This window comes from Chinchilla lanigera, unplaced genomic scaffold (assembly GCF_000276665.1).
Source record: "Chinchilla lanigera isolate Chin_1 unplaced genomic scaffold, ChiLan1.0 scaffold00051, whole genome shotgun sequence".
Classification (NCBI taxonomy): Eukaryota; Metazoa; Chordata; class Mammalia; order Rodentia; family Chinchillidae; genus Chinchilla; species Chinchilla lanigera.
This window is the reverse complement of record NW_004955452.1, coordinates 15351133-15375560: the sequence shown is the minus strand read 5'-3', so window position 1 is coordinate 15375560 and position 24428 is coordinate 15351133. Positions and strand designations below refer to the sequence as shown.

The 24428-nt window shown below is 44.5% G+C and overlaps 2 protein-coding genes across 2 annotated transcripts; one reads left to right on the top strand and one right to left on the bottom strand.

The window, feature by feature from the left end:
• Positions 1 to 559: 559 nt before the first annotated feature.
• On the bottom strand, positions 560 to 8118 carry Dnali1 (dynein, axonemal, light intermediate chain 1). The gene is made up of 6 exons (XM_005395209.2): positions 7955 to 8118; positions 7292 to 7437; positions 5119 to 5288; positions 3571 to 3749; positions 3063 to 3227; positions 560 to 1028 (listed from the first exon to the last, which is right to left on the bottom strand). The coding sequence occupies exons 1-6, from the start codon at positions 8033 to 8035 to the stop codon at positions 993 to 995; spliced, it is 777 nt and encodes a 258-aa protein (XP_005395266.1). The 5' UTR covers positions 8036 to 8118; the 3' UTR covers positions 560 to 992.
• A 1897-nt stretch (positions 8119 to 10015) lies between these two features.
• Positions 10016 to 23481, top strand: Snip1 (Smad nuclear interacting protein 1). Its single transcript, XM_005395208.2, has 4 exons — positions 10016 to 10325; positions 10893 to 10986; positions 20016 to 20614; positions 22115 to 23481. The coding sequence occupies exons 1-4, from the start codon at positions 10102 to 10104 to the stop codon at positions 22377 to 22379; spliced, it is 1182 nt and encodes a 393-aa protein (XP_005395265.1). The 5' UTR covers positions 10016 to 10101; the 3' UTR covers positions 22380 to 23481.
• The last annotated feature ends 947 nt before the right edge of the window (positions 23482 to 24428 follow it).

The window sequence follows — 24428 nt, the reverse complement described above, 5'->3', positions numbered from 1 at the left end:
AGTTAAAGATTTTATGTTGCTAATTCAATCTTCTGAGTCTACAAAAGTTTGTAGCCTGTAGCTGATCATTGATAATTAGAACTGTATGCAAGATGTTGTTACCTCTCCAATGGCTAATTAAACTTGGCTAATAAGGAGGGTGTGGAGTCAGGGTTTGATTTTCTGCAGAATAAGGAAAACAAATGATGTCTGTTGTCGAGGAGGAGCTGAGGTACAGACAGCTCCAAAGGACACTGGGACTTGTACTCCTTTCCAGCAAGCATTTACTTTCTCCAAAGTCATGATTTAATTGTGTGCCACAGTTTCCTAATCTAGGCAGTCTGCATCTAAGGAGAAAAGGATCCAGCTGACATAGTGAATGGGGACAAGATGTTACAATATGAGCTGGGTGTGGTGGCTCACACCTGTAATCCCAGCACTTGGGAGGCTGAGGCAGGAGGATTGTTGTGAGTTCGAGGCCAGCCTGGGCTACAAAGTGAGCTCAAGGCCAGCCTGAACCGCATAGCGAGACCCTGTCTCAAAAAAAGGAAAAAAAAAAAAATGATGTTACAATATAAAACCATAGCTCCAAGAAGATTTACTAAAAATTGCATTTGAGTAGGTATGAACGTGAAAGGACTGGGGCCAGGGAAGCCCAAGTTAAGGTATGAGATGGATTGAAGCAAGAATTTGAGACAGGAGCAGCTGCTTGGCCAGAAGTCAGTACTTAGGGTTGTTGGGAAATCAGTTGCTTCTTAAGATTTGAATTGACAAAGTCTCCAGGTTGACCCTAAAGCTGCACACTCAGACTGGGTTACACTACCTTCCGTTGCCCAACCAGCAGCCTAACCACCAGACCAGGTGCTTCATGACACAGGCCATAGTGTGACTCCTGACAAATACGTAGCTGGTGATTGGGGATGGGTTGCATTGTTCATTCAGGAAACCAGCTTTTTATTACAAAGGGCTTATGATGGGGGTGGGAGTGCTCACTGAGACCCATATGGAAATTATCACTTCTTTGGTGCAATAATGCCTTCCAGTTGGGCCTGAAAAACAAAAACAAACTCCATTAATACTTGAAACTTACAGCCTAACAAATAGCTGAGAGGTGATAAAAGTCTGGAAGAATAATCCAAATGCTGCCACTCCAAGTGTTTATTTTCTTTCATTCCCAACTCCATATTTTCTATGTTAGCTGATTTCTGGCTTGGCATACAGTGTTGCTAACATCAGGAGAAACCATAGCTGTGCTGGTTTCCATACAATAAGCTCAATGTATAATATAATGTAAAGTGTTGAAAAGGAAATTGAATAAAAGTTGAAATAATGGTTTTTCGTTGCTCAGACTTCAGGTCTGAGTATGTCTGCTAAGTTAAACATTGGCCGTCTAGGTTAGGATCCTGGAGGCATTGCTGGGACCAGAGGTTTGGGAAAAAAACAAATTATCAGCCACTGAGACAACTTGACACCCAATTAGAGAAAATTACTACCAGTGAGTAGGAAGCTGTCCATCTTGTAGTAAAAGCTTAAGAGACTTGGGAGTTATTTACTGGGCTCCTCTGGCAGCCAGTACAATAATTTACTGTCATGGTCTGTGGACAGATCTGTATGTAAGTAGGTCTATTCTGGGGAGTGCAAGAAGTTTTATTTGTAGTGCTGCTTTGTGCCAATAAAAATAACTCATTTCTAAACCATACTTCACCCTGGGGATTACAAGGTTGCTTTTGAACGTCAGGTGCTAAAGTACTTCATTTTGCTCTCATTGCTAACTGCTGTAGGGGGAACTGAGGAACCTGGGCTTATGACAAAGGAATATGCTTGATGAAGGGTTATAGTAGGGAAGCACCTTCAGAGGCTAAGTAAATGCAGACATCTGGCTATGAAAGCTTCTAGGGGTTTGTTTTTTTTTTTTTTTTTTTTTTGGTTTCTGTTATGCTCTTCATTAACAAAATCTCTGTCATCCGCTGGTGTGGTTAACACAAAGCCTTCTTTATCACAAATGGATGGCCTTTGGTGTGCAGACCCCAGCATGCTTGCCAATCTCAAGAATGGAACCTTGCTCTAAGACTAGGCATTGGGCCAGGGCCATAGAGAAAGCTGTTCAACGTCCATAAGCCATACATGTGTAAGAGTGATGCTCAAACCTCAGCAAGCCCCAGAATCTCCTGGGACTTTGTCATCAAGATGGATTGTGGAGTGTGAAGGCCCTTGGTCCAATCCCCAGTATTGAAAAAAAAAAGCTGGATCACAAGACACCAACTACACAGTTTCTGCTCGGCAGATTTGGGATGGGCCAATAATTTCTTTTTTGAGATAGGGCCTCTCTATGCCGCCAAGGCTGGCCTCAAACTTGGGGTCCTCGACTCAGCCTCTGGAATGCTGGGATTACAGGTGTGCCCCACCTCGCCCAGCTTCAATAATGTATTTCTCAAAGTTGCCCATGATGAGGATGCTGCTGATCTGGGGCCTGACCTTTGTGAATCTTTAGCCTGACAGAGCATGGAGTTGCAGAGGCCGGTAGCCTGGCCTCTCGTCCACACAGCCTTTTTTCCCTCAGCTCCTCCTTCTACCTCAGGTGGACAGAAGCATGCCACCAGCAACTGGGCTCTGAGGAAAACCCCCATACACTGGAGGAGGTCTCCAATTTCAAATCCTCTCAATGCCTTTCACTGCTCACCCACTGGCTGTCCCAGACACAGCACCTCAGGGGACTCGAGGAGAAAACACTGCTGCCAAAGCCTGCAGCGGAGACCCTGCACATGGAGGAAGGCTGCGAGGACCAACTCTGAGCAGAAAGCGGCTCCACTTTCTGTAACATTCTTTCTCTGAGGACAAGCAACTCTTCCAGGGGGAAGAATGTCCTTCACTGCTTAGGTATCGTGGAGTGTCAGAGTTGAGAACAGGCCCACACCCAGAGATAGAGGAATGGAGAACCTTCACCTGCTCCCAAAGTCAGCCTCCTTTACCCCTTGGCAGTGCATGTAGGCCATTTAAAAGCCACCAACCAGTGGGGAAGTAATGAACAGTCTAGCCTTTGAGGCTGGGGCTGGGCCAGGGCACAGGGCTTGCACCTCCATTACCTTCAACTGCTGATTTGTCCGTTTTAAGAACTGAATTTCCTCATTGTGCTTCTTCTCCTCCACCTGTCGCCTCTCGGTCTCCCTCTTCTCGGTGGCCTCACATTTTGCCTTCTGCTCATTTACTTGCCTCTCCAGATCTTTCTTTTCCGTCTCTAAATCTGCAATCTGAAGACACAATGCCCCATCATCCTGGGGTGTCACCATGTGGGTAGTGGTGTGGGGGGACTTGGGAAACAGCTGTCCAAACTGATATTGCCAGGGTTTCTACTGCCACCCAGTGGGAGGTCAGTGACTGGCATGGAGCTTCCTTAGGGGACAACCATGCCAAGACCACCAGACTGGCTATTAGTAACCTCTTGGGCCCTGCTGGAATAGTCCAGGGCCGGGGCCACAAATGCAAGAAGGGTACTCTAGGGGCCAGAATTCAGTGCTGCAGTAACAAAGATGTGGCTCCAAGATTGACAGAAGAGCCTCAGAGGGCCAAAGGGCCCTGGTAAATCCCACTCACTTTCCTCTCCATGTCTGACTTCCCCTGTTCGGCCTGCAGTGCCTTCCTCATGCCGAATGCCACACTGCTCTCATACAAAGTCTGGTAGGCAGCAATGGTCATGCGGATCTCATCTCGGACGCGCAGCAGCAGCAGCCCCCTCTCCGCACAGTTGATGGTGACCTCCCGGATCAGTTCATCTTCCAATATGCACACCACAGGATCAGAGAAGGCAGAAGCAAGGGGATGTGCACTTTGTCTATGGCAAAACAGCCTTCCTCTTGGGAAGAGCTCTGGGGTATGCTCTTTCTTGGAGACACGGCCTCAGGGAAGGCTATGGACCAACAAGCTGGGCCATGCAGCCACTCTGAAGTCGGCACTTGGAAGTGGCATGCAGTCAGCAAGTGTGCGTTGCCAGAGCACAGGTACACTAGGGCTGCACATTGTTTGCAGCAGTAGGTCCCCTTCCTTCCATCGTCAGGCAGAACCTAAGCACTACTAAAGAAATACGACCTCTTCAGTGTGAAGGTGGTGGCTGTTTAAAAGTGGATTCTTTGGTTGGACTGATTTAGGGGTGGGAGCAGCAGGATCTAGAGTTTGCCTACCTCTCCCATCCATAAATACCAATGTGGAGGGCAAACCCAATCACACTGAGACTGAGGGGCACCTGAGTTGGGAGGGGTTTGCAGATCAGTGTCCCCAGGGCCGGTGAGGCAGTTCAGGACAGCCATTTGACACCAGCACTTGGGAAGGCAGATCTTAAATCCCTGTCTGCGAACTCATCACAAATCACTCTGCAATATTTTTCTGGACCAAGAGCTGAACGTTGATGAATGTGTATAAATAGAGAATATTAATTTTTCTGATTAAAAATTAGTGCATGCTTATTATAAAATACCTTGGAACAAATAAAGACTTGAACTGGAAGTTCTTACCTTACCTCAAACATCTGCTAAGGGCTAAGGATTCCAGGTTGTCAGGATCAGAGTGAGTGGCAGGTGGGGGACTGGTAGTGAAGGGGGACTTAGCAGTCCCCCTCAACCTGCCTCCTCCTCCCCTGTAGCTATAACTTCTTGTTCTGGTACAGATAAGATTGGCAACTATGTCCTGTAAACAGAGTTTATGTCATCTTGTTCTCACAGGACTCATAAGGCTTTGTCTTCTTTCAAGGCTGAGTTACTAATTGCTTCTGCACCCTTTCCCCCCCCCCCCGTGCCCAGTTTCTAAAGACCAACCCCTGTCAGCCAAATGTATAAAACTAGAACGTTTCCTTTGTTCTAACGCCCACCTCTTTGGACCTGATTTCATCTGGGTCAATGTGCATCTAAAATCCTGGAAATAAATCCTCCTTTTTCCACATTGATGTCTCATCTCTTGGATTCAGTAACAGTGGGAGAGGCAGGGCTGGAAGGGGTGGGGGTGAGTAGTTACTGGATGGGTGAGGCTGAGGGGTGATTCCAGGATGGGGTGGGCTCCTACTCAGTGGAGCTCAGGACCTGGATTGGTGCTGAAGGGGTAGGGAAGCAATCAGGAGGGCATATGGTGCCTAGCCCCATGTGGCCCACTCACCAAAACACTGTGAGTAGAGCTCCCTGCGCACAGGGCAGATGCCTGTCTCCCTGGCCTGCCGCTGCTGCAGTTTCAGGTCCAGCTGCTCCTGGAGATGGACCACGTCCATCCTGGTGCTGGGGGTGCTGGACACCTGCTGGATCCATAGCTGTGTGTCTTCCACCCACTCCCTGCAGCACAGACACAGCCAGGCTGAGTGGAACAAGTAGGCTTGAGAGGGCCCTTTGAGCTCCCAAACTGAACAGGAGTGAGAGATAGCTATACCACCACCCCCAGGATCCCCATCTCTCTCTTTTCCTTGCAGTGTGGGTTCCAAAGCCATGCCCACTGTGCTCCCTCCATAGAGACCTTATGTAGTGGTTGACTGCTTATCTCAACTTGAGTGTAGAAGCTTAGCTAAACTTGGCTCAGCAATTGGCTTAGCAATTCTACACCCTACGGTGCAGAGGAGCCAGCCTAGGGTGGATCATCACCTAGATAATATAAAAGGGAAATGAGGAAGGGCAGAGGAACTTCCATTCCTTTTGGAGGAGCTCCAGTCTTCACCTTCAGCTTGGACTTCGTCTCCTGGCTTCTAGTGCAGACTCTTTGGCTTCTGCCTTGGAGCCTTCATCCTTCCCTCGCAGGCTCATCGGCCTCCTGGTATGGACTTGCATGGAACTCTGCAGTGAACTCCAGACTCTGGACTGATTCCTTTAGTCTTCAGTGTGCAGACCCCCTCTGCACGCTTCCTCATACAACTCTTGGGCTGACCGTCATAAGCCAATCTTGTAATTTCTTATACATTTGTACATCTTGTGTTATATCTGTTTCTCTAGTAAAAACCCTGACTGATACACCTTACTTCAGGGTTGGATAGGTGGGCGATCTCCATTCTTCGAGGGTCCTCTGTGAAAGCACCCACCGTTCCAGTTTTTACCCTCCTAACAGATATGTAGTCATTCTGCTTGATCTGAACAGAAGGCACAGTGGGAATTCACCAATTTATGGGGTAGAGATACAGGGCACCATGAACCCTATTTAAGTCAGAAAGAGGCCAATGTGTGTGTTGGGGCTGGGGAGGTTCTTGAAGGCAAGGTGCTTGTGTGGGCTCCCCATCATGAATCCTGTGTTGGAGGCACAGCAGGCCCTGGAATGGCAACAAGGAGTTTGAGGACAGAACCTCTATGGGGTAGAAGACTTCTGCGACATTAGTGGGAAGGAACCAATAGACAAATCACCTGACCTCCATCTCTAAGGAGATCACAGCCTCCTGTTTCTGCCTATTTCCCCTTTTCATCACAACCTTAAAAAAAATGCTAGCTGGACATGATGGCACATGCCTGTAACCCCACTACTCTGGAAAGCTGAGGCAGGAGGATCACAAGTTCAAGCCCAGCCTGGGCTACTTAGCAACTTGGCAAGATCCTGTCTCAAAATAAAACATAAAAGGGATTGAGGGTGTAACTTAGTTTGAGGACTTGGGTTTAATCCCCAGTACCAAAGCTAGGGAAGCTATGCTGCACAGTTATTACATAAAAACAGTTGAAAAGGCATGTCTGTGATAAATGTGGCTGCAGAAGAAAAAAGCTGGGTAAAGGGATCATGTTGAGAAGGAAGGTGACAGATCCTACGAACAAGATGGCGATGGCAGAGGTGGTAAAGAATAGTTGGATTTGGGAGATAATTTGAAGGTGGAGCCAAAAGATTTGTTAAAGGAGAGAACACATGATGTGACAGACCAATAGCAAAGAAAGGCAGCCTGAGTCCCAAGTAGGAAAAAGTCTGGAATGAGTTGGTTGCAGGAGGAAGAGCTTATTGTAGGTTGGACATACTGGGGTTGAGCTGTCTATTGGACATCTTGGTAAAGATACTGGGGACGTAGAAGACTGTATGGTTTAGGCGAACATTTAGGAAGAGGAGAGTGCTGGAAATATACATTTGGGAGCCATCAGCACATAGCATCTAAGGCTATGGGACTGGCTGAGAATACTTAGGAAATTAGAGTAGACTGACGTGAAGTTCCCTGACACCCTTCCAGGATCCAGACAGATGAAAACTCTGGGAGCTATGGGCAACTGAGAAGAAACCCCAGCCAAGATGACAGGCAGAGTGCCTTCCCACAACCCTAATCTCTAGGGTGCAAAGACTTGTGCCTTCTCCAGGCGATTAGTCCTGCTTTTTTTTTTTTTACCTTGGGGGCAGAATGGCATTCAAAATTTCTTCTGCCTGCTTTGTAGGATCTGGAACACAGGCAGTTGAGGGCAGCCTGGCTTTAGGTGGCTGTGGGACTGTACTGGAGGGTCCAGGCTGCTGGGGGCTGACCTTCAGTGGCCGAGCCTGAGAAAGGAAGGTGAGCATAAGAGATGAATCAGGTACTTGGCTCTACACATCCTGGCCCCCTGGACTGCTTCAAGTCTCCTGCACATTCCTCCCCATTCCCATACTACTTTCCCCATCTGTCAGCTCAGCAGAAATGTCGCAGCGGAAAGAAGCCATGAAAAATCACTAGTCCTAACCCAATGCCTGAATGTGTGTTTCTGGATGAGTGGTCAGCCTCCGCCCTCCCCTTTCCAGTGATGGGGAAATCCCTGCCTGGTCTTGGATCCGGATACTATGAATAACAGCGAGCTCCAGCCATCTCCGTGTGACTTCTTTCCCACCTAAATCTGTCCCTCTTGGTCACACCGGACATCTGGCTTCTTGTAAACTCTCCCAGCCTTCTTCCTGGTCCCAATTCCCTTTACTGGCAGTCGCTGCAATCCCTGTCCTTTGGGATTTCTGATGCTCAGCGCCGGGATCTGTGTTTCCCCGTTGGAGCTTCCGGGCTTCTTCATCCCTTGAGACCAGTCCTTACCTTGGGGCTCCGTTTTTCCGTGTTCCGGCTCACTAACACGGGCGTGTCGTACTTGAGCAGAGAGTCTGCGGGGGGGATCATGGCGCCGTAGAGGTGGCAGCTCAGGAGCTGCCCCTCTAATCCTGGCCTTGTTTGTCGTCACCATGGAAACCTCTCTCCCAGCCCCCCCCGGCTGGGGCGGGGCTTCGGAGAAGGGCGGGGCCAACAGCAATTGAGTTTCGTTTTACTTTGCCTGCGCCAAAAACTCTGGTGCTTGGCTTCCTAGACATCCCCCTGGGTCAACCGGTCGCCCTGGTACTCTTGGAAGCAGGGAAAGCAGGAGTTCGAATTCCTGAGTCTAGGTCAAGTTGGCGCGTTGAACGGGGTGAACAGATCACTGCTCAACCCTAGTTTTGTCACCTATAAAACAGGAGTCCCTTTCGGACTTCTCAAAGAAGGGCTGTGGACCATAACTCAGTGAAGGCATGGGTATTCCAAGGTTTTAAAAAGTGTTGTTAAAAATGTACTAGTACTGCCAGGCACGGTGGTGCACGCCTGTAATCCCAGCACTGGAAGGGTGAGGCCGGAGGCTTGTCTCCAGTTCGAGGGCACCTTAACTACATAGTGAGACCCTGTCTCAAAAAACAAAAACAAAAAATACAAATAAAGTGGAAGCCAGATTTGGTGGCGCATGTCTGTAATAGGTCTCTGGGAGACTAAGGCAGAAGGATTGCAAGTACGAAACCAGCTTGTACAATTTTGCGCGATCCTGTCTCAAAATAATCAGAGCGAGGAGGTTAGAGATACAAGGCCCTGTATTCAAAGCCCCAGTATTGTCAAAAAAAAACCCCATGAAAATAATGGGAAAAAAGAATCATATATCATGTACAGGTACAAATTCCATGTGATGAATGTTATCAGTATGTATATCTAAAATGTACCAATGAAATTAATTAAAAAAAAGAATGATCAACTAAATGTAAATGGAGCCCGGCAGCTATATAACCAGTAATCCCGGCACAGGGGGGTGCTGGGCAGGTGAGTAGTGAGGGGCTGAGCGAAGAGGATAGCGAGGTGGGGGTCAGCCTAGACTACATAGCAAGACCCTGTCTCAAAAGTAAATAAATAAATAATAAGTAATAAATGGATAAATGACAACATAGTGTAAAATTCAGGAAATTTGGGGAAAAATGGAAAAAATATTGATTTTAGTGGTTACTACCAATGATTGCATTTCCATCTCTTCTTTCCTAACTATTTCCACATTTAAATATAATCATAGTGTAAGCACATTTTTATATATATTGCCTTATTGTTTAATAAATCGGCTTTTCCCTTTGCAGTATAGTTTGTAAACACCATCACTAGTGGCCACAAACTATCCACTAAATTGTTAAAGAATTCCCTACTGCCAGGCACTTGGGCTGTCTCCCTGTGGTGTTTGTTTGTTTGGGTTGAGACAGGGTTTCACTATGCAGATCAGGCTGGCCTTAAACTCACTATATAGCCCAGTTGGCCTCGAACTCACAGTGATCCTCTTACCAAGTGGTGGGATTACGGGGATGTCCTATCATGGCAGGCGTAAAATTTACTTTTTTTTTTTTTTTTTTGGTCATTTTGAGACAGGGTCTGGCTATTCACTTCCTTCTGGCCTTGAGCTCACTTTGTAGCCCAGGCTGGTCTCGAACTTGCAACGATCCTCCTGCCTCAGCCTCCCTCCTCCTGCCTCAGCCTCCCGAGTGCTGGGATTACAGGCATGCGTCATCGCGCCCGCCAAATTTATTCTTGAAATTTAAAACTCCCAGCTGGGCGTAGTGGCCCACGCCTGTAATCCCAGCACTCGGGAGGCTGAGGCAGGAGGATCAGAGCGAGTTCGAGACCAGCCTGGGCTACAAAGTGAGCTCAAGACCAGCCTGAACTGCATAGCGAGACCCTGTCTTAAAAAGACCAAAAAAAAAAAAAAGAAAGAAATTTAAAACTCCCGCCACCCCAGCTCTGTTTACTACGGCCCCGCCCATTAGGGCGTCAAATGTTCCGCCTTTCTGCCGAGAGGGCTGCTGGGTGGGTCCACACACCGGAAGCGGAAGTCCAGGGCTCTAGTTCGTCATTTCCTTCAGCGAGCCGTGCTGAACGGTTCATTTTTTCCTTGGGTCCGCCGAGCTTGCAGCATGAAAGAGGTAAAGAGCGAACGCGAGCGAGAGAGCCGGCGAAGGCACCGTGACGGGGACATGGGGTTGCCAGCGGCAGCCGTAGTGGTTAAGCAGGAACGCCTCAGCCCAGATCCCGCTCCTGCGGTCCACCGTCGACCAGACATTTCCGGCGGTAGCCCTTCGCCGCCGGCCGGAGAGCCCGGCCGCCCTGGCCACCGCAGCAGAGCCCGAGGAGGTAGCCGGTAAGTGGAGAGCGGCCTGGGATGGTAGAACTCACCGAGGAAAGAGGGCAGGGCTAAGGTCAGAAACAGGCCTGTAGAAGAGCGCGGCAGCCTGTACTTCATCCTGAGGCGGCGGTGGTGGGGTCGCTGAGGGGTGTTGAGCTCAGTACCCGTCGTTTGCGTTATAGCTGGGGCTCTAAGCGCCTAGTGATTAACGGGCAGGACCTCGCCCCTTCGCTCAGAGCAGGAGTGTGATAGGAAGGAGGTGGGCTGAGGAGGAGGTAGAGCCCCAAGGCTTGTTCGCGGATTGAACGTGATTGTAGGGGCAAGTGGGGTGTTGGTCTTGAGGAAAAGAGGCTGCCAGGGTGGCTTGTGGTGGTGCCAAAAAGCGAGAAGGTTCATAGACAGTAATGTGTGGGTCTGAAAACAGGGAGAAGTCAGGGCCAGGAAAGTGAAGCCCCTGGCCCTCTTAGTAGTCAACAGAGACCTTTACAAATGCTGTTGTTTAGTAGTAAGCCTGATACTTAAGGCTAATTTATGTGGGGGAAGAGAAATGGTAAAATCATGTGTGTACTGTGCTCTGAATAGGTCCCCGGCCAAAAAGAAAAGCAAAAAAAGAAGCAAATCTCCTCGGAGTAAGAGAAGCCGAAGTCCTCATCACTCAACAGTCAAAGTGAAAGAGGTAAGTGGATCGAGGAATTTTGATGCTGGGTCCACATCTAGAGCCTCTTCCCATAATAGCAAAAGTGCGTTTTCTCCTGTAGCTGCAATGGGCTATCCAAAAACTGGGTGTTTGAAGGTTTTCTTGCTTGTTTTCTTAAATTAAGCTTTTTATGTTGAGGTGATTGCTGATTCACACCTGAAAAATCTGAATTTGTCAGAAATAATATAAATACATGTTCTCTACCCTGTTTCTCTCAGTGGTGATGTCTTACAGTACAGTCCGCATACAGAACATTTCCATCATTACAAGGATCCCTTATGTTGCCCTTTTTATAGCCACATCGATTTCTTTTCTACCTTTATTTTTCTTTAACTCCTGGAAGCTTTTCATCTGTGGGTTTTTTTTTTTTTTTTTGAGTCAGGGTTTCCATGTGCAGTTCAGGCTGGCCTTGAGCTCACTTCCTATTGCAGGCCTGTCTTGAATTTGCAGTGATCCTCCTACCTCAGCCTCTTGGGTGCTGGGATTACAGGCATATGCCACCACACCTGGCTTATTTTTTTTTCTTTTTTTCTTTTGTTTTGTTTTTGTGTACTGGGAATTGAACTCAGGACCTCTGGCTTGCCAGGTAGGCACTGCACCAATGAGCTAAATAAATCCCCAGCCCATTGTTTTCCTTTTTTTTTTTTTTTTTTTTTGAGACAGGGTCTTGCTGTGTAGCTCAGGTTGGCCAGGACTCACTATGTAGTGCAGGCTGGCCTTGAACTTGCATTGATCCTCCTGCCTCAGATTCCTGAGTGCTGGAATTACCAGCATGTGCTGCCATGCCTGGCTCATCTATTATTCATTTCTATAATTTTGTCATGAATGGAATCATATGTAACATTTGTGAGTGGATCTTTTTATTTATTTATTTATTTTTAAAATTTTTTTAAATTTTTTGTTTTTTTTCCAGTACTAGGAATTGAACTCAACCTTGTGCTTGTCAGGCAGGTGCTGTGCCACTGAGCTAAATCCCCAGCCCTGAGTGGATCTTTTTAAGTCAACAAAATTCTTTGGAGTGTTACACAGGTCGTTGCACTGATCAGGGGTTTGTTCCTTCGTTTTTATTGCTGAGTGGTGTATAGTGGTCCAGATTTAGCCATGAGTCCATTAAGAAATATCTAGGTTGTTTTCGGGTCGGGGCTTGTTATGCTTACACCTGCTTAAACATTTGTGTACAAGTTTTTGTGTAAACATTTTATTTCTTTGGGTTAAATGCCTAGGAGTACAATTGCTGAATGGTATGGTAGTTGCAAATTTAAATTTTAAGAAACTTGGTGCATGCCTGAATTCTAGTACTCTGGGTAGTTCTGGAAGCCAGGTCCAAGATTAGGTGTCAGCAGGTTTGGTTTCTTCTGATACCTTCCTCCTTGGTTTGCAGGTAGTTGTCTTTTTTTTTTTTTGGTACAGTGAATCAAACTCAAGAGCTTGTGCTTGTCAGGCAGGCACTGTGCCACTGAGCTATATCCCCAGCCCAGCAGGTGGTTGCCTTTTCATGGTGTCCTCACATCCCTTCCCTCTGTGCACAGGCTCTCTTTTCTCTTCTTACAATGATGCTGGCTATATTGGGTCGGGCTCCTCTCTTACTTTAACATAATCACATCTTTACAGACCTTGTCCCACAAAATGATTATATTATAAGGTATTGGAGTTTAGATACTTTAGCATATTAATTTTGAAGATCACTATTTAGTCCATAGCAGTGGCTATATCATTTTACATTCCTACCAGCAATATATGAATGATCTCATTTCTCAGTAATTTTGTATTGTGATTATTTTTTATTTTAGCCATCTGCTAGGTATGTAGTGGTAAACCATTATAATTTTAATTTGCACTTCCTTAATGGCTAATGATTTTTTTTTTCTTTTTTTTGAGACAGGGTTTCTCTATGTAGTTCAAGCTGGCCTAGAACTCACAGCAGTCTTCCTGCCTCATGGCTAATGATTTTGAACACCTCAGTCTATAGTCTGTTTTCAGTTTGTTAAAATACAGTGTAAGATGTGAGACCTAGCTTGAGGTCCACTTTTTGGTCTGTGAATGATCTGTGAATGCCCACTTGATTCAGCATCATTTTTACTCTGGACTGCTATTTGCTCCTTTGTCAAAAATCATTGGGGCATATATATATATTTCTGGGTTTTCTAGTCTGTTTTTTTTTTTTTTTTTTTTTGGTTTTTTTCCCCAGTACTGGGAATCGAACTCATGACTTTGTGCTTGCAGGCAGGCGCTGTGCCACTGAGCTAAATCCCCAGCACCTCTATTCTGTTTTATTGTTTCTTTTGGGTACTGGCCTTCACACCAAGCTACATCCTCAGCCCATTTTTATTTTTTATTTTGAGAAAGAGCCAGAAAAAAAAAAAAAAAAGAAAAAAAAAAGAGAGAAAGAGCCTTGCTAAGTTGCTCAGGCTGAGCTTGAACTTGTTATCTTCCTGCCTCAGCCTCACAGAGTGGTAGGACTGTAGGCGAGCACCAGCAGGCCCACCAAAGGGTGAAACCTGATTAGAGAGGCTCATGAGAAGATAGAAAGGAATGGAGAACTGATTTTAAAACTTGTGAGGAATCTTATTTCAAAGAACAGTGAAGAAATGGGGTGCAAACTGACATTTCAGGCAGTGGAGCATGATGTCTAGAGAACAGTGTTCCTATGTTGATACCACTGATGATCGGCAATAGATATGGGACCTAGGAAGGGAGGAAAGAGTGTGTGGGTGCAGGTACTGATATAGGTGAGCAGATAGGGAAAAATCCCTTCTGAGAGGAGTGTTGGAGATTGAGGAGAAAGGAGCGAAGCATTTATCTGGGATAATGAATAGATAAGGGACGCATAGGGCGATTGCTGAACATCCTTGAGGAGGCTTGGAATCGTCCATCTTGAGGCCAGTCAGAATGGATGGTTCTTTTCTCCAGCCTCACTCACCTGTTGGTGCTGGTTGTTGGCGTGCCAGGAGTGTGCAGCAGAATGGAAGAGAGCAAAGATTTCAGTGTATGTGCTAGGAAGTGATCATGCTGGACTGTGGAATTTGAGTGAGCCCGGAAGAGTTTGCAGAGGGTGAGAGACTTGAGCAAAGGTAGTAGCATCAAAGGATTGCTGCTTGTTGGGATAAGGATCATTGCAGTTGGGATAAAATATGAGTTGGAAAGAATAACAATGGCTAGAAAAAGGGTTCCTTGAAATGGAGATTATAGTATTGTGGGATTGCTGTTATTGGGAATGAAAAGGTCTGTTACAGCCAAGGGTGAGTGAGGTGAAGGCAAGAGAAGTGTCATTGGAAGAGAGGAACTCAGAATAGAGAGGCCAGAGTTAGAAAGGTTGCTGGGTATTATTGAAAGAGTGATGAACGAACTAAGAGGAAAACGGACAAGAAATGAGAGGAAATAGTTTAGGGCCAGTAGATGATACTGTCACTGAGGGAAGTGGGTGATGAGGGTCTCTGGAATTCAGACCTGGCAGTTTTAGGTGAAAAGGAAGGTTAGTAAGTGTTCTAGATTTGGCAGTGAGGAGCATGGAAGACTCCTACCATACGTCCAGGCCCAGAGGTGGTGTTGGGGGAGAAAACCACTATCATTTGGGAGAGCTTCAGGGCAGCACTGTCCACAGCAGCACTGGCTGAGAGAGGGTTCTGTTAGAGAAAAAGGCGAAAAGCACTGTGAAAGCAGAGCTGAGGCTGTGGGTGTGGCTGGGCTTTTCTTGGTCTCAGGAGTTGAAGAAGGATGAGATTTTAGGGACAAAGTACTGGGTGCACAAAGCTATGTGAGGATTATACAAGGGAGGTGGGGGTGATTGCAAGGAGTCTTATCTTCTGTAGTGAGTGACTCTTAAGCAGGGATAAAGGGTGTAATGAGCTTAGGCCTGGTTAACTCAATACAGGTGGCACCCAGAGCAGTGTTTTAGGGTAGAAGGGGCCAGTGCCAGGCTCCCTCTGGAAGCTTGTCTTCGCAGGCTAGGAAAGTTGGAGAAACCGAGTGTTACTCTGAGCCAGCAGGTCCCCATCTGACCCTTTGTGTGTGCAAGGAGAAGGCTTTGAGTGAGGGAAAAGGCCTTTGCCCCGGGGCTCAGGATTTCTCTTTGCCCCTTTTCCAGAGGATCAGCCTTGCTGATGCAGGGTTCCCTCTTCACTCTAGACAGGCTTCACATCTGGAGAAGGCAGGACTTGATGAATGAGTATGGTTACACCTTCCCTCACTGTCCTTGCTCCAGATATGAGACTTTCTTTTTCCTCTTCTTTGCAATGGTGTTTTTATTTTGTTTTGTTTTGTTTGTTTTTGAGACAGGGTCTCACTGTGTAATTACATAGTAAGTCACTATGTAACCCAGTCTGGCCTCCAACTTGTGGCGATCCTCCTGCCTCAGCTTCCCGAGTGCTGGAATTATAGGTGTGCACCACCATGCCCAGCAGCAGACTTCTTTTTATTTATCCATTTTAGGATTTGTTTAGCTGCTTGAACCTAAGGATAGATACTTGTTATGAAAAGTTCCATTTTGTTCTTTGTCCCATTGTCTGGCTGTTTTTGTTTAATGTTTTAGGATGGAGAATTTCTAACATTTAATGAGCCACCTTGTATTATTCAGCATAAAGAGTCTTGCCCTTTGGTTTCATATCTGTTCCTACTTACTTCCCTTTCCGTCCTTCAAGATTATTTTGAAGCAAGTTCCAGACATACCATTTTATCTGTAAATATTGTACTTTTTTTTTTTTTCTTTTTGTGGTACTGGGGTTTGGACCCAGGGTCTTGTGCACACTGGACAAGCACTCTGCCACTGAGCTACATCACCAACCGATCTGTAAATATTTTATTTTATTTTTTTGTTGTTGTTTTCCAGTACTGGGACTCAAACTTACTATCTGTGCTTGCCAGACAGCTGCTGTGCCGCTGAGCTAAATCCCCAGCCCTTTCTCTCTTTTTTTTTTTTTTTTTGTAAGTATTTTAGAACATAGCTCTAAGTGATAAAGATTCTTTTTGTTTGTTTGTTTTTGGCTTTTGTTTTTTTTCCGGTACCGGGAATCAAACTTACAACCTTGCGCTTGCCAGGCAGGTGCTGTGCCGCTGAGCTCAATCCCTAGCCCCCTGATAAAGATTCTTTAAAAAAAAAAAAAGACAAACCACAAAGCCTGGAACAGTGCACAGCTGTAATTGCAACGCTCTAAGAGTTATAATCCTAGTACTTCGGTAGGCTGAGGCCAGGAGGGGCACAAGTTCAAGCCCAGCCTGGGCAATTTAGCAACTTAGAGCAGTAAGTTCCTTCCCTCCCCAGCCCCTAGCAGCCACCCTTTTACTTTCTGTGTCTATGGATGGCGCTACTCTAAGCACCTCACACAGGTGGAATAGTACATTATTTGTCCTTTTGTGTCTAGCTTATGTCACCTAGCGTAACATCCTTTGTGGTTTATCCATGTTATAGTGGGTGTCAGAATTTCCTTCGTTTTTCAAGTTGGATAATATTCCATTGTAATACATCTATTCATCTGTGGCAGCACCTTTTGGCTATTTTGAATAATGCTGCTATGAATTTGATTGTACAAATATCTCTTCAAGACCCTGCTATCAATTCTACAAATAAAATTAGTGGATCATATAATAATTCTATTTTTTATTTTTTGAACATCTCTCACGTTGTTTTCCATAATGGCAATACCATTTTATCATTCCTGCTAATAGTACCTGGAGGTCCCAGTTTCTTTATGTTTTTCTGCAATATTTGTTATTTTCAGTTGTTTCTTGTTTTGTTTTTTGTTTGTTTATTTGTGTTTTTTTTTAAGTTGTTTCTTGTTTTGTCGTCCTAGCCAGGACCTCGGCATGCTAGGCAAGTGCTGTAGCACTGATTACATCCTGAGTCCCTATTTCTGTTTTTTTGATAGTAGTCATCCCAATGGGAATAAGATCACCTAAGTTTTATTTGGTTCTGGGGATTGAATCTTGGGCTTCCAGCAGTGCTGAGTGCATACTCTCCCACTGAGCTACATCTGTAACATAAATTTGAAATAATCCTCTAACATGAAATATCTAGTCAGTGTTCATGTTTCTGTGACTGGCTTCTGTGTAAGTTTTACTGTTCAAATCAGGATCAAAATTTAAGATCTGCATATTGTAATAGATCAGTGTTTAAGTCTCTGGTTTGGCCAAGAGTGGTGGCACATGCCTGTAATCCCAGCACTCGGGAGGCTGAGGCAGGAGGATTGTTGTGAGTTCGAGACCAGCCTGGGCTACAAAGTGAACTCAAGCCCAGCCTGAACTGCATAGCAAGACCCTGTCTCAAAAAGACCCCCCCCCAAAAAAAAAACCAAAAAAAAAAACCGTTTGGTTTGGTTTTTATTTGGGTTTTTTTTGAGATAGGGTTTCACTGATTTAGTAAGTTCACACTAAAGATCCTCCCTGCCTCAACCTCCTGTGTGCTGGGATTACAGGTGTGTGCCACCACATCCAACTCTAAATATCATTGAGTCTATAGATTCCTCTTTCCTTTTTCTTTTTTTTCCTTTGCAGTTAAATTTGCATTCACCGGAGTCATTTAATAGATTATAGTGGCCCTTGTTTTTCCTATTAAGTTGATAGTTACATCTCAAGTCTTGATCAGATTCAGGTTCAGTTTTTTCCCTCTAAGCATAAATGCAATGAGAAGTGGTGCTAAGTGTTTTATTAAATTTTGAGGTCTTGGTAAATCATTACATTGCCTCAACTGGGCTTGAACAGGAGCTGGGCTCCTGCCTCAGCTTCCCACAGCACTGAGATGACAGGTATGTACCACCATACCCTGATTGCAATCATTTTTTAATATTTTGAGACAGTTTTACTAAGTTGTCCATGGTGGGCTCAGACTAAAATCCTGCTCAGCCTACCTGACTTCTGGGATTATATAGGTGTGTGGCACCATACCTGACTGAAAATGTTTTTAACCTTAGTCATCTACAACACTTTTATACATGAATGTTCTGTACTGTATATTGCTAGTCCAATGCCTGAAGTCCTCGGGTAGGATTTGTTTCCACTGCTTATGCACAGTGGCATGTTCCCTTGTATGTCTCCCTTGCATGTTCCCTTGTATGTCTCCTTGTATGTCTCTTTGATTTTAAAGCTCATGTTTAGTTGATCTTTCCCCCTTGGAGGTTTTCTCTTGCTTTGTGTGACCCCAGCAGTGCATTAAAGTTAAATGTTTTTATTTACTATTTACAGTGGGAACACCCCTCTGCGTATCTGGTCTGCCAAGTGGAGATATCTCCATTATGAAACTTGCTCCCCCCTTTTCCTTTCCATTTAATATTTTAAGTATTTTGTCATTGTCTCATTCTCTTTTAGTGACTGTGAAGTACTCCTTTATGAAATGTAATCATTTAAACGTTCTTACTAAGGAAGATGAGGTTATTTTCAATTTTTGTTACTATAAATAAGATTGCAGTAAACTCCCTCACATATAAATGGCATTTCTGTGGGCTAGATCCCTGTGAGTGGGATTACTAGTTTATGAAATTTTGATTAAATACTGCCAAATTGCCCTAAATAGGCTATACCATTTTATACTTAGAGTAGCAGTGCTAAGAATATCCATTGTCTTGTTCTCTTTTTTTGACAGTCACTGTTATTGGTCTTTTTAATTTTGCTACTCTAAAAGAGAAAATTCATATTTCTTTTAGAGCTGATGCTTTGGTTATTAAAGTGAGGGTTACCTTTGAGTATTTATTAAACTTACTTCTTTTTTTTTTTTTTTTTTTTTTTTGAGACAGGGTCTTGCTGTGTGGTTCAGGCTGGTCTTGAATTCACTGTGTAGTCCAGGCTGGTCTCGAACTCAGTGATTCTCCTTCCTCAGCCTTCCAAGTGCTAAGATTACAGGTGTGTGCCACCACGGCTGGCTTGACCATTTTTCTATTGAATTATTTGTCTTACTGATTTATTTTTTTACTGATATATTAATAATATGAAAATTTTTCTAGTGGGCTGAGTTTCAAAGCATTAGTTTTCAAGAAACAATGGATAGTTCTGCATTTTTTTCAAGTCCTTAAAAAATGTCACTGGGCATGGAGGTTCACACATATAACCCCAGCACTCAAGAGACTATGGCAGGATGATTATGAATTCAAGGCCAGCCTGGGCTACATAGCAAGACTTAGTCTCAAAAAAATTTTTAAAAAGAGAAAAAGGAAAAATATAATAAATTTTTACATGCTCTACCTTCCCCAATAATACTGGAGATTGAACCCAGGGGCTTTGCAGTGAGCTTTTTCCTAGCCCTTTTCTCACTATTTTTATTTTGCGACTGGATCTTGCTGAGTGGCCTAGCCTGGGCTCCAGTGGGTGATCTTCCTGCCTTGGCCTTCCTGAGTGTTGGGGTTACAGGTGTGCACCACTGCACCAGCTCCAGGTTTCTTACATCTTCATTGTTTTGTTGTGGTACTGGGATCAAGCTAGGAAATTTATTATTAGTTAAAAAATAAGTTTTATTATTCTTCAAAATTACTATTATGAAGCTGAGAATAGTGGCACATGCCTGTAATCCCTGCATTCAGGAGGCTGAAGCAGGAGGATTTCCTGTTCCAGGACACTCTGGGCTGCATAGTGAGTGCATTGCCAGCCTGGACTACCTAGCAAGACCCTGTCTCAAAAAAAAAAAAAAGAAAGTTTACTTGTGGTTTTATTTTTGGCATAAGAGAAACCTAGCTTTTTTCTTTATGTATTTAGTATATAACTACTTAACACTTGTTCTGTTTTCTCTTTATACTCTGTTGTAAATTTGTCTGTGGTTTATACATGTTCTGAAGGGAGGGTATTTTTCCTTTGTGTACCAGTTTTTGGGCACACCGGAAATGAGCTTGTGCTGTTAGGCCTACAGACAAGTAGAAGCATAGTGCGTAATCTTAATGGCCTTGTCAGGGAATATAATTACCACAGGTTGATTACCTTACGTCTGTGGGAAATTCTGACCTGAATGCCAGAGTGGAGATCCCCAGTGACTGAAGTACAGCTCATTCATAGATGGTGACCTGCTTCACATACTAAGTCTGTTTGAATTTCAGGAACGTGAGGATCACCCCCGGAGAGGACGGGAGGATCGGCAGCACCGTGAACCATCTAATCAGGAACACAAAAGGGCTAGGAACAGTGACCGAGGCAGACACCGGGGTCATTCCCGCCAAAGGAGAAGCTCTGGTGAGAGGCCTGGGAGTGGGCCGCCTCAGGGACGGGAGCGAGACAGCCAGAACCTACAGGCTCAGGAAGAAGAGCGAGAGTTCTACAACGCCAGACGACGGGAGCACCGCCAGAAGAGGGAGGGCAGCGGAAATGGTAGTGGTGCTCAGGAGTTGGTACCTCGGCCTGGGGGCAACAGTAAAGACAAAGAGGTGCCTGTGAAGGAAAAACCAAGCTTTGAACTCTCTGGGGCTCTTCTTGAGGATACTAACACCTTTCGGGGTGTAGTCATTAAATACAGCGAGCCCCCAGAAGCACGTATCCCCAAAAAACGGTGGCGTCTCTACCCCTTTAAAAATGATGAAGTACTCCCTGTCATGTACATCCATCGACAAAGTGCTTACCTTTTGGGTCGGCACCGCCGGATCGCCGACATTCCTATCGATCATCCGTCGTGTTCAAAGCAGCATGCAGTCTTTCAGTATCGGTAGGTATACGTGTAGAAGAAGCGCCCAAAATGCCGGCAGACACTGAATATCTCCGTTAGTTAGGATTACTGGTATTTGCTTACATGTACAGTGGTGCCTCAGTTTATGAACTTAATTCATTCCATGATTCCAGAAAAGATGGAAGTGGTTGCGTTCGTCACCCGAAGTAGAGTTCACAAACAAAAACAAAATTTTGCCAAATGCTTCTGATTGCAAACCAGATTGTTCACAAGCAAAAGTGTTCATGAACCAAGTTACTACTGTATACACAGAATGTCTAATACTAGATTTATTGATTTTTTTTCTTTTCGTTTTTTTTTTTTTTTTTGGAATCAGGGTCTCACTATGTAGCCCAGGCTAGCCTTGAATTTGAGGCAGTCCTCTTTTTTTTTTTTTTTGAGGCAGTCCTCTTGCCTCAGCCTCCTAAGTGCTGGGATTACAGGCATATGCCACCAAGCCTGCACTTCATTTATTCATATGAGAGCATTGAACTTGGTGTCAGAAACCCGGGTTTTGAATTCTGCCATTGCTGCTTTCCAAGTATTTGATGCAAGGACAGCCACTGTCTGGGCCTGTGTCCACCTGCCTCACTGGGTTGTTATGAAGGTTAATGGAGATACAACTGAAAATGTCTGGCATATATAGTAGCTGAAACTGCACCTGCCTAACTTATGTAGTAGTATCTGTTACTATGTGGCCCTTAAAACACTCCTCTGAGGAACATACAACTAGTGTTACTATTCCTATTTGATGTAAGAGAAAGTCAAAGTTAGTAGAGGCAGGCGACTTGCCTAATAAATAAATGATCAGCATACAGAACTCTGGCTCAAATCTACCTCCCTTGACTTTGAAGTCCAAGTCCACTGTTTTTTCTCATTTTGAATGAAGCTAAAATATGTTAAAATAGCCATACTTAGTGGCTACACCTGTAATCCCAGCACTTGGGAGGCTGAGGCAGGAGGATCGTAGCAAGTTGGAGACCAGCCTGGGCTACAAAGTGAGCTCAAGGCCAGCCTGAACTGCAGAGTGAGACCCTGTCTCAAAAAGACCAAAAAAAGAAAAAAAAATACATGTCTGTCTGTCTATCTATCTAGATAGATATACATACACACACATATATATATACATGCACATATATATACACACATGTATATATATATAAGAAAACATTAAAATGCTGAAGAAACATTGGTGATATACAACAGAATTGACAAGAGTGCTGAATTTTGCATTTCAGGCTTTTCATCTATCATGGATTCCCTCCATCCACCTAGCAGCAGCAGCCAGTTCTTACTCTTCTAGTGCGTGTATATAAACTGCCATACTCCCCGTTTTACTATCCAGCACAGTGCTTTCCCCTTGATTTCCTAGTTTTAACCTGAATTGTATTCAAACCAGGTTACTTACGTCATCTAGGCTTTGTACAGACCTTTAGTTAGAGAAGGCTGGGTATCTGAGGTAGGGTTTTGCTCACCACTTCTCTCTTTTCTCTCTGCTAGGCTTGTGGAATACACTCGCGCTGATGGTACTGTTGGCCGGAGGGTGAAGCCCTACATCATTGACTTGGGCTCAGGCAATGGAACTTTCTTAAACAATAAGCGAATTGAGCCACAGAGATACTATGAACTAAAAGAAAAGGATGTACTTAAATTTGGATTCAGCAGCAGAGAGTATGTCCTACTACATGAGTCATCAGATACCTCTGAACTAGACAGGAAGGAAGATGAGGACGACTACGAGGAGGAAGTAGTTTCTGACAGCTAGCAGACTAAGAACCCGAACTACTTTCTTTCTTGGAACACCTTGGGATTGACTCAGAGAGCACTGTGCTGCGCCTCTTACTGCCTTAAGTCTTCTTTTGCCAGACAGCTTACATTATAGTTGAAGAACACTGACTTACGTTTCGTTGAACTTTCTCTGTGGCACATCGGCCACATGCCTGTGGGTATTTGTTTTCAGATCTGCTCCTGAGGAAACTAAACCCTTGCTTAAAAGGGAATTGTGGCTTGTTTTCTTTGTACAGTTACTTTATTTATATAGTTACTAAGTTTTGTGGACCAAGAGGTTTTGTTTTTGCGGGGCAAACCCCTGAGTAGAGAATCTTACTAAGCTTTGGTGGTCACCAGAACAGCCTCCAGCACATACCAAAGCTTCAACCTGGTGAAGCTCTTGAGTCATACAAGTTGATTTTGCACTTAGTTTTTGGTTTTCGCTTTGAGTTTCTTGGGGGTGGCTACCGTATGACCTCATTATTGACTGTTAAATGGATGCTTTGTGGCACCTGCCGAAGCACATGACTATATAGGAAGATCATGGCTAATAACAGCGCATGCTGACTTAATATCATGAGAGGCAGAAATGCATTGTGGATCTGCTTCCTATGAGAAAATTTCTGATTTCTCCGTGGAACATGTACATAACAATTTTCATCATCTTGTCTTCAGTTTTACATTTTTATTCAAACTTTTTTTTTTCTTTCAGAACTACGCTGTCACTTACCTGACAGGGTCCTTGCTTTATTCTAACAGCATGTATATATGTCTAAAGAAGGTTATGTAGTTTACATGTTTCATCTTTAAAAAATTGTTCAGAGAGGTATTTACCTCCAGAAGCTGGAAAGCAAGGGGACTGCCCAGTTTCCTAGTTTTCACTATAGGACAGTAAGTAGAAAAGTATTAACTACTTACATAAAATACTATGTATATATACACGTATATATAAACTGTGTTAAAAGAGCTGCATACTGATTTTCATATAATGTTTTGTGAAAAAAATGTAATACCACATGGCCTCCCTGCATTTGAAGAGCAGGTTTTCATTTATATGTATTTTTGAGATAAAAATAAAATTTGTAAATATAGACCCATTTCAAAGGATAATACTGTACTTTCCTAGCATAGACAACTTTGTATCCATATGTCTCTTTGCTGCTAAAGGAGCCTTTGTATCAGTATTTTTGAGGTAAAGATAGGTAGTTATTTAGGGTGGTGGGGAGACCAGGAAATTAGGGGACGATGACTCTTAGCATATCATTTTAAGATAGAATAATTCTAGTCTTAATGCAAGTCTCAAAATGTGTCTTGAGAAACATCCTGGAGGGTTGTAAAGAGTTAACTTTGCAGTCCTGACTTAGCCCTGGAATGCTTCTCCAAGGACAAAGAGCACCTGGGCTCAGATAACCTCCTATGACCCTGCCTGGGTTGTTTCATCCCTCCCCTGGCCCTAGATAAACATTGTAACCATAAAGGAAATGTATCGTTATCCAAAGGGGGACATACAGAACAGAGTACAGAAAGTATATATCATTGTGGTTGGGCTCATGACTGAAGCCTGACCCGGTTAGGTGGTGCAAGGAAAACAACATGTGGCCAGGGCTACAACATGCCAATCTGTTACCATGGAAACCAAAAATGTATATAAGCTGGGAACAAAGGCAGGTCCATTCCCACTTCCCTGACTTGCAAGTCAGGATGAGAGGTAACCAATCTAAATTAAAACTTTTTTCTCTCTGGTCTCCTGTGGAATACAGCCCAAATTTTTGCCGTAACAGAAATAGTGAAAAGAGGACCCATACCTGCTCCAGAATTCAAAACCTCACATATCAGCAAGTGGGCATTGTCACACCTAGGTAGCAGTACATTTCTGAACTAGCAGTGAAGGGTTTTTCCTTCCCAGAATATCCAGAGCTTGGGATGAGCAGTGATACGAAGCTGCCCTCTCACACAGTGAAGTACCATCTTTACATTTCACTGTCAGGTGACAGTGGGGAGGAAGGGAAGTGATGCTGCTATTAACTCTGCCCATTAGAATGCT